The following is a 9,617-nucleotide window of genomic DNA, read 5'->3' on the forward strand; positions in this document are numbered from 1 at the left end:
GGTGGATAGAGGGAGATCTGTGTTGAAATATTTTCTCTCCACTGATGACCAGGGAGGCAGTGGGGAAGTAGTACTGAGTTTCTTCAGTCCTGAGAAAGGTCACTATGTAGCCGTGGCTGGTCTGGAGCTCAGTATGTAGTCTGGACTGGCTTTGAACTTACAGATCCACCAGCCTCTGCCTTAAGTAAGACCTTAAGAGTGCTGGGATAAGAGTTATGCCACTACACTGGGCTCCCCCCCTTCCAAGACAGGATTTCTCTGTGTAGCCCTGGCTGTCCTGGAATTCCCTCTGTAGACCAGGCTGTCCTCAAACTCACAAAGATCTGCCTGTCTCTGCCTCCTGAATGCTGAACTTAAAAAGTATGCTCCACCATCTCCTGGGTTCTCCCTCCCTCCCTCTGTTCCCTTTGAGACAAACTCTCATATTGCCTTTCAACATAGTCATAATACATGATGAACAATGCCTAGAGGAAGTGAAACGCCAGGAAAAAAGGCAGAGGACCCTTTACCTCAAATGCATTTTGTTCCCTGGATTGTTCTTAGGCACGATTTCATACTGCCTGTGACAAACATTTGCAATCAATTTTTAAGACATGTTTGTTCCTGTTGGATGGAACATAGCTGTGGAGCCCAGTCTGGTGAAAGGATATGCTGAGTGCTGTCCTCAGTGTACCCTGAATCTGGATATGGCCTTCTACTTTGTTTTTATGCTTTCCCAGATAGAATCTATAGCACATGGCAGACAGTTGTTTTTAAATTGGTCTATTCTGAGAAGTTCTAGGAAAGGGCTGCTCTGTTAATAGTATGTGCTTACTGGCGTTTATTTATTTACATGTTTTTCTGAACCCAAATGACTTGGATCACTGCTTTGTTATGCTCATGTACACTGAAATTGAAGTAGTCTGCAGTGTTAGACTGTAGTTCTCACCATTAAGGTCCTCAAATCCTGGCTTTTGAAGACAGGGTGGCATAGGTCAATGAAGGTCAACAGTTACCCAGGTTGGCCTTAAATTTAATATGTTTCTGAGGATAAGCTTGATTCTGCTTTGACCTGCCTTGTGCCATGCCTAATTTGTGTTGGGAATGGAATGAGGATGTCAGACTTTTTAGAAGTGTACTATTGTAATAGAAGAAAAGACAGTACAGAGGCCAAAAAAAAAAAAAAAAAAAACCTAAGGGGGGGGGTGGCGCACGCCTTTAATCCCAGCACTTGGGAGGCAGAAGCAGGCGGATCTCTGTGAGTTCGAGACCAGCCTGGTCTACAAGAGCTAGTTCCAGGACAGGCTCCAAAACCACAGAGAAACCCTGTCTCAAAAAACAAAAAAAAAAAAAAAAAACAGTACAGAGGTTCCTCCATCTTATATTTGTGTTTAGCTAGAATTGGAACTTGATAAAGAATCTATGTAAGATAACCCAACTTTATTCTAGGAATCTCAGGTCAAAATGCCCTAGCTAACTTAGCTTCTGGCAAATTGCCTGCTTGTGCAAAACCTCCCTGTTAGCTGCTAAGGGAGATGCCATGATGTGGTTTCTGCCTTTAAAAATCCCTAGCTCTAAATACTGCATTGGGTCCCTAATACTTGTGTAGTACCTGCTGGCTGGAATAAAGACTTTCAATTTGATATAAACTTTGTCTGAGTGGTCATCTCTAATGGGCTCCTTATAACATGGAGTCCCTCAGCAAGATCTCCAGAGACTGGATCCTGACACTTTAGGGCCCTTGGGATCCCAAGATTGGTGAAGAGCACACCAGCTAGAGAGGACTCCTAGAGAGTGTGCAACTTGAGATGTTCTAGGGCCCAGGAAAATCCTCTCTGACCATGTTTTGTTGCTGAGAAGAGACACCATCCATGGCAACTCTTATGAAACATTTAGTTGGGATGCCTTACAGTTACAGAGGTCCGCTACCATCATGGTGGTCTGCGGCCAGACATGGTGCTGGAGAAGGAACTGAGAGTTCTACATCTTGTTTCCTACCCCTGGCCCACAGAGTTTCTCTTTGTAACAGCCCTGGCTGTGGCTGACCTAGAATTTGTACTGTAGACCAGGCTGACTTCAAGCTCACAGAGGTCCATCTGCCTCTGCCTCCTAAGTGCTGGCATTAACGGTGTGCATGACTACCACCACCTGGCTGAGTTCTACATCTGGCAATAGGAAGTGATCTGTGTCCCTGGGTGTAACTTGAGCACAGGAGACCTCAAAGCCCACCCCCACAGTTACACACAAAGCCATACCTCCTAATAGTGACACTTCCTATATGGGCAGAGATACCCAGGAGAGTCATGCTTACCTCTCCAACTCTGGGAAGCAGAAGTAAGTAGCATGCAGCTGTACCCTTAGGCCTGTGGCTGTGCTCTCAAGCCTACAGGCCATGGCTGGGAGAAACCTCTTTGTACCATGGCCCATGAGAGATCGTGGGAGCCTGCGATGAAGCGTACGACTATGCTCTCAAGTCCAAAGGCAGCATGGAGGTCATATACCTAGGCTACAACCTAGAGGAAAATAAACAGATGCTTTCCCATGACATTTCTAAGCCATTCCACTTGTATGTGCATTGCCTATGTGCTCCTTACAGGGAGGGGCTTAGTCCTTTTGAAATGATGTTTGGGAGATCATCTCCCATCCTCCCCAACACATTCCCTGCAGAAATGCCTAATCACTCCGATTCCAAGTCCCTGCAAGCTTAGCAGGAACTTGCCAGGCCATTGACCCAATGGTGAAGGGAATCCTGCCATCTCCCATCTCCAAACTCGTTCTAACCCAGAGACTAAATGTGCCTGCCCTACTCAAAACCACACCCCCATTCTATGTGTATTTGTCTGCGCTATATTCCAGGTAGATGCCTATAATGGGGATTAGAGGAGGGGCCATAGTGGTCTAGATTCAATGTTAACAAAGGTTGAACTTGCCCCTTTCTGGTTTCCAACCTAGTAGGGGCGGGATTAGTTGGTACAACTGCCATTGGCACCTCGACCTTGGTTGTCAGAAACCAAAACTTTAGAAACCTCACTTTCCAGGTAGATTTAGGCCTAGGCCATTTGGAAAATTCTGTTTCCAGGCTGGAGAGCCAAGCTGACTGGGGGCTAGACATTTTTTATGAAACAAGACTGCATCGCTTAGGAGAAACTTGCTGTTTGTATGTCAACTAGTCAGTGGTAACTAGGGAATACCTTGCCATGGTCAGGGAAAACCTTAAAGAAAGGGAAGAAAGGATACATAGATCAAATAATTAGTATGAGCCTCTGCTTACCTGGTCCTCATGGCTGACCACCTTAATGTCAGCAATAGCCAACCATTGATTCTTATCCTGATCGGGCTAATGATGGGACTCTGCATCCTCAACTGCATGGCTAACTACATCAAACAAAGAATAAGCTCAGATAAACTACTGGTCCTTTGGACCAATTATGCCCTCCTAGAACAGGAGGAGTCAACAGTGTACTTGACTCATGCCCATAAAACCAGTGACAATGTGACAGAGCAAAACAGTGCAAAGCCTCCTCCATCTTGCATTCTTGCTTAGGCCATTTTAGGTTTAATAGAATTTGGGCTCCTTGATGGACAATGCCCTGAAAAAAATTACACAACTCTATTTTAGGAATCTGAGATCAGGATGCCCCAACTAACTTAGCTTCTGTTAGACTGTCCATTTCTGCACCTGCCCCCCACTAACCAATTAGCTTCTGATAAACTGCTTGCTTGCATAAAACCTCCACCTGCAGCTATTAGATGTGGTAACTGATGTGGTTTTTGCCTTTAAAAACCACTTCCTCTAAATACTTGGTGGGTCTTGAATAACTGAGAGTAGTTCCAGCTGGAATAAAGACTTTCACTTGGTTGTATACTGTGTCTGAAAGGTCATCTTTGGAGGGCTCCCCGATAACACTCTACCAACTGAGCTATGATTTTTCTTTTAGAGGTTTATTTATTTAATGTATATGAGTGCTTTGTCTTCATGCCCATGTGCACACCAAAAGAGGGCATTGGATTCTGTTATAGACAGTTGTGAGCTGCTATGTGGGTGCTGGGAATTGAACTCAGGACTCCTGGATGAACAGCCAGTGTTTTTAACCACAGAGCCATCTCCAGCCCCCAAAGATTTGTTCTATACTTTGGAATCCACTGGGCGGGCTCAGCCCTCATTCTACCTTCCATCCCTGATTACTGATTGTATCAGTGCTATTCTAGGCGAGTAGGAGGTTCTTCACAGGTTGGCGGGGGAGGGACAGAAAGGGGTGGAGTAAAAACAAAAATCCAATACTTGCAGGCTATTACTGTTGCCCTTATCATTAGGACCAAGGTAAGGAGTGTGGGCCCAGTTGTGGCTTCTCTTCAATGCTGACACTTGCTTTAACTTACCTGGTAGCTGCGTCTAAGACAAGTCCAGCTTCAGTGGGTGCCCAAGTGTAAAACCCACACTAGGCATTGGAGGAAAAACCTCCACAGGGCTCTTATCAGTGTGCAACACATTATCTGCTGTGCCAGATGGTTTTTCCGTGGGCCTTTGGGGAGGCGAGCAGTCTCAAATGGCTCTAGCCTTATGTCATCCCACTTAAATGTCACCAGAGGAAAGAGTCTTTAATTTTTTTTTAAAACTCCTGTCTATTAAAAACATGTTTATCTCCATTCCAGAGAAGGCTTTTGGATGGTATGGCTGGAGTCATGCCCTTTGTAGTCAGCGCTGGCCCAGGGCTACGGCTCAGGAAAGTCAGACTTAGGTCACAGATGATAATCTGCAGGCAGCTCCTACCAGGGTCACCAAAGGAAAGACTGTCGGCCAGCCCAATGCAAGAACCCACTTCTCTCCCGAGTTACCCACACTCAGCAGATTGAGACACTTAAGCCTGGTACACTGCCTAGGGGAAAGGTTCTGGAATGCTCTTTTGAGGGTAGTGGGCAGAGATGTTTATGCTCCACATCGATGCAGGAGGTGTGCTTCAGGGCATTTCACCCAGGATTGATCCTCTGGTCTCTACAGCAGTACTTTGGGGGTCTCAGGGGGAGGGGGTTTGGAAGAAACACTTCGCTGTTGTCTTTCATGAAATCCTGACAAACTTAGAACTGGCATATTCACCAAGCGTTACCACAGCAACCTGGACACATGTGGAAACCCTGTGTTCAGTTGGCTAAAGGATCCATTCCCTGGGGAGAAGGCCTGCTCTGACTGGCTGTTAAGCAACACGTTCCCTTGTGTTATCCAGGAGCCTCTGCTCTCTGGTCCTTGTGTATCACAGCCAGCCCCTGCTTACCCCTGCCCCATCCTACCTACAGTGGCCTCTTCTCCACCTGCTCAGTTCCTCATGGGGTCTGTGCATCCTCTTCAAAGCTTTCCTCTTTCCACTCAGGCATAGTGAAAAGATGGCAAATTCTTTAAAAGTAGTATTGCTACCCTCTTATCCAGAAGCAGAATGGGTTTGCAGAAAAGACTGGAAACTACAGGCAAGGGACAAATTGAGTCTTGTCTACCTTGTTAGGCGCTACGGTTTAAATGTTCCCCAGAGTTTGTGTGCTGGAAACTGAATTCCCAGTGCTAGGCATCGACAGCATTTAAAAGGTGGACTGTTGGGAGATGACTGGGCAGAGCCCTCACGGATGGACCAAACCCTTTGTCGTTAGTATGTAGTGGGAGGAGAGGCTCCATCAAGAAAGCATCCTGGTTCTGTGATCTATGCAGTGTAATGTTGGGCAATGCTGCTGTCATGTTTTGGTGCGGCCCAAGGACCTCACCAGATGCTGAGCAGTTTCCAGAGTTGTGAGCCAAATAGACCTTTCCCGTATTTGTTGCCCAGTTTCGAAATGGTGAGGGCCATCTAGTGCCAGTGCCAGCACCAAGGAACAGCTTCTTGCTGAATATTACAGAATGGGGTGAAAAGTAAGAATTCGAAGCTCTCTGACTAGACTATTGCCATTCAATTTGTTTTGTTTGTGTCTGGCACAGTATTAGGAAAGATGGGCACTGGAGGTTACAGCTGGGCCCGTGTAGAAGCAGAAGCCAACAGGGGCTTCCAAAAATGCTCCTGGGTTGGGGAAAACAGTGATAGGGCTATAGCTTGCCTAATGCTGCCTTCTACTCCAAGAACTATTACTGCACAAAGTATCTTCCATGTTTAGTTTATTTGTTTTATTTATTTTATTACAGCTGAGAGAGAGAGCGCGCGCTAGCGTGAGCATGTGCATAAAAGAGAACTCGCATGCCATGGTGCATATGTGCCGGTGAGAACTTGCAGGAGTTCACTTCTCCCTCACCGTCCATGTCCTGGGACCTAACACAGGTTGAGGCTAAGGTGGCAAATATTTTTTTTTAAAATGTGGGTTTTTCTTTATTTTTTTTAAAGATTTATTTATTATGTATACAGTGTTCTGCCTGCATGTATGCCTGCACACCAGAAGAGGGCACTAGGTCTCATTCCAGATGGTTGTAAACCACCATGTGGTTGCTAGGAATTGAACTCAGGACCTCTGGAAGAGCAGCCAGTGCTCTTAACCGCTGAGCCATCTCTCCAGCCCCGGTGGCAAATATTTTTTACCTGATGAGCCATCCTCTTACCAGCCACATCCTGGGTTAAGATGACCTTACGGTCACTAGCCCAATATTCTCAGCAGTGGGTTGATTGAGGAACAGAGCGCATAAAACAATGGCGTTTATTAATGCTGACTCTCCTTATCAAGAAGCAGGTGAGTATCCTGTGATGTGAATGATCGTGTGCCTCTGTGTGACTCACACATCCTGATCGAGGACTTACCACGTGGCAGACAGTGCTCGGCAGGTTAATGAGCTCTTCCTTAGGAAATATATTCTTATACATTGCCTAATAGCATCAGCAACCCATTTTATAGATGAACAGAATGAGGCTCAGAGGAAGCTACACACTGCATTCTCTTAAAGTAGCAAGGGCAAGGCTAGGGTTCGGTCTGACGAGCCTCACTTCAAAGGCTCAGTTGTGGTGGGGCCCTCACTTCTTCCTGCGACTAGCACCATGCCGGCAGTCAGAAACATAGTCTCCATCTCTGAGCCCACCTGTGTCCATTCCACCCGCCTGCTGTACAACCACGAGGTGACGGCCATGGAGGATAATATTAATGTCCTCATTAAAGCAGCTGGTACCAATGTTGAACCTTTCTGGTCTGGCTTGTTTACTGACCAATATCAACACTGGAGCCTCATCTGCAATGTAGGGGCTGGTGGCCCTGCTCCAGCAGCTGGAGCCTCAGCAGCAGGTCCTGCCCTCTCTATTGCTGCTGCCCCAGCCGAGGAGAAGGAAGGGGAAGCAGAGAAGGAAGAATCTGAGGAGGCTGATGACAACATGGGCTTTGGTCTTTTTGATTAAACCTCTTTTGTTCACATGTCCAATAAAAGGATGAGCCCGTTAAAAAAAGAAGAGTAAATTTTACTTCTGTGGAGTCCAGGCCCATCACAGAGCAAGGGGCTCTGCTTGGCCATCCATTCACTCGTAAAATACCGTATGCCATTGGGAATATAGATGCAGACATCTGGGGACACATGACTAGAGTTAAATGTCTTTTCTGCTAGACCTACGATTTCTGTTGTCCCTGCCACTGCCATGCTATGTTGACCAGGCTGGGCTGAACTTCCAGGTTCTAGTGATCTTCTGCCTCAGTTTGCAGCTGTATGCCACCAAACCCTTGCCTTTGGCTGGCTTTAAGTTTCACATAGATGTGTAGGGAGAAGCAATGAAACAACTCTACCCTCTGGTCCTGGCTGGCTTTCAGAAATAAACGGGCATGAAATAAATGAACAGGAGAAAAGGCATACAGATTTCTCAGACTCAAGTTTTGTGTGTCATAGGAGTTTGCTTGGAGAAATGAAGGTTTATGGATTTGTGGAGTTTTGTGAATCATAGGAGTTTGCATGGAGAAATGAAGACTTGTGGATTTGTGGGGTGTCCATGAGGCCTGAAGTATCACTTCCAGAAAGAAATAGGAAGTGTGAAGAAGAGGAGGAAGGGGAGGAGACAAAGACCCCAAGAAGCATCTAGGGAAGACTCAGTTATTCCTATACTGTAGACAAAGAAGTGCTTAAATTCAGTAGGAAGACTGAAAAGGCGAGTTATTACTATCTTTTGGGGGTGGTGCTGGGAATGGAATCCAGGGCCTCTGGGAGATGGATTCTTTCTGATACAGTGAGGGTAGCTGTCATATGGGAATTTCACTTCCTGCTTTGTTACTGTTTTATTTTATTTTTGAGACGAGGTCTCACTATGTAACCCTGAGTGGCCTTGAACTCACAGAGAGTTCATACCTCTACCTCCTGAGTGCTGGGTTTAAAGGGACATATCACTATCTGAGCCTCATCTCCTGTTTTTAAGAAGCAGAAAAGAACATTATAAGAAGTTAACAGTCATATTGTGTAGCAGCAGGGACCTCTTGTTTATCCCTGCTGCCCAGCTGCTTAGCCCCAAAATAACCACACAGAAACTGTATTAATTAAATCACTGCTTGGCCAATTAGCTCTAACTTCGTATTGGCTAACTCTTACATCTTAATTTAACCCATTTCTTTTAATCTGTGTGTCACCATGAGGTCGCGGCCTACCAGCAAAGTTCTAGCACATCTATCTCCAGTGGCAGGTTCATGGAATCTCCCAACTCTGCCCTTCTTCCTCCCAGCATTCAGTTCCGTCTTCTCCACCTACCTAAGTTCTGTCTTATCAACTAGGCCAAGGCAGTTTCTTTATTCATTAATGCTAATCACAGCACACAGAGGGGACTCCTACATCACCTTCCCTTTTCTGTTTAAATAAAAAGGAAGGCTTTAACTTTAACATAGTAAAATTACATATTACAAAACAGGTATCAAGCAAGAATTTCAGTTACAATATTTATATCTACTTTATCTTTTATCATAACTAAGAAAAGCTATAGCTCTAACTATAAATTCTTCAACTCCATCAAAGTCTCCAGAAAGATATAATATTACCTAAGTAAACAGGAAGTACATTGTAAGCAACTTCCAAAACTCTAGAATTGACAGAGACATCTTGCTACCTGGACAGTCACCCAAGAGTTAGCCAATAAGAAGTTATAGCTAATGGGCTAAGCAGTGATTTAATTAATACAGTTTCTGTGTGATTATTTCGGGGCTAAGCTAGCAGGGCAGCCAGGATGAACAAGTGGCCCCTCCTCCTACAGTATTGGTCCAAAATGTTTATTTTGCTTTTTCATCTGTGCTAGGGTGATGCACTGTATGAAACACTTATGGTTTTATTCACATAGCTTTGATTAGAGAAACTAATAAAGTATCTCTGAACACTGAAAAGGAAACCAAAAGAGCTTGCACATTTCAAGTTCCTCTATCAAAATGTCAGAGGGTGTACTTTTTTAATTTTAAAAACTGTTTTAAGATTTATTTTTGAGGTGCATCAGGGTCCAAGACTTAGTAGGTTCCAAGACCTTAGCATAACTGAGAGAAGTGCTGTTCAGGCTGCAAAACTGAGCAGGTAGACAGCACCACCTGCCAAAACTACAACAAAGGCCCAGTCCATCGGAGTCCATAGTTCTGGGAAAGTCTCTAAATGCACTAACCTTGCTTTTTGGCTCCTGTAGTTCCGCTTCTGGCTAGCTGTTCTTGTTAACTGAGGTATGCCAGCTCAGGACATG

The 9,617-nt window shown here is 45.2% G+C and overlaps 1 protein-coding gene across 1 annotated transcript; it reads left to right on the plus strand.

The window, feature by feature from the left end:
- Window positions 1-6,330: 6,330 nt before the first annotated feature.
- On the plus strand, window positions 6,331-8,990 carry LOC126498726 (60S acidic ribosomal protein P1-like). Its single transcript, XM_050137622.1, has one exon. It carries the CDS (start codon window positions 6,978-6,980, stop codon window positions 7,326-7,328), a length of 351 nt encoding a protein of 116 aa, XP_049993579.1. The 5' UTR covers window positions 6,331-6,977; the 3' UTR covers window positions 7,329-8,990.
- Window positions 8,991-9,617: the final 627 nt, after the last annotated feature.

This window comes from Alexandromys fortis, unplaced genomic scaffold (genome assembly GCF_014885135.2).
Source record: "Alexandromys fortis isolate MF-2015 unplaced genomic scaffold, M_Fortis_MF-2015_v1.1 scaffold_3, whole genome shotgun sequence".
Lineage (NCBI taxonomy): Eukaryota > Metazoa > Chordata > Mammalia > Rodentia > Cricetidae > Alexandromys > Alexandromys fortis.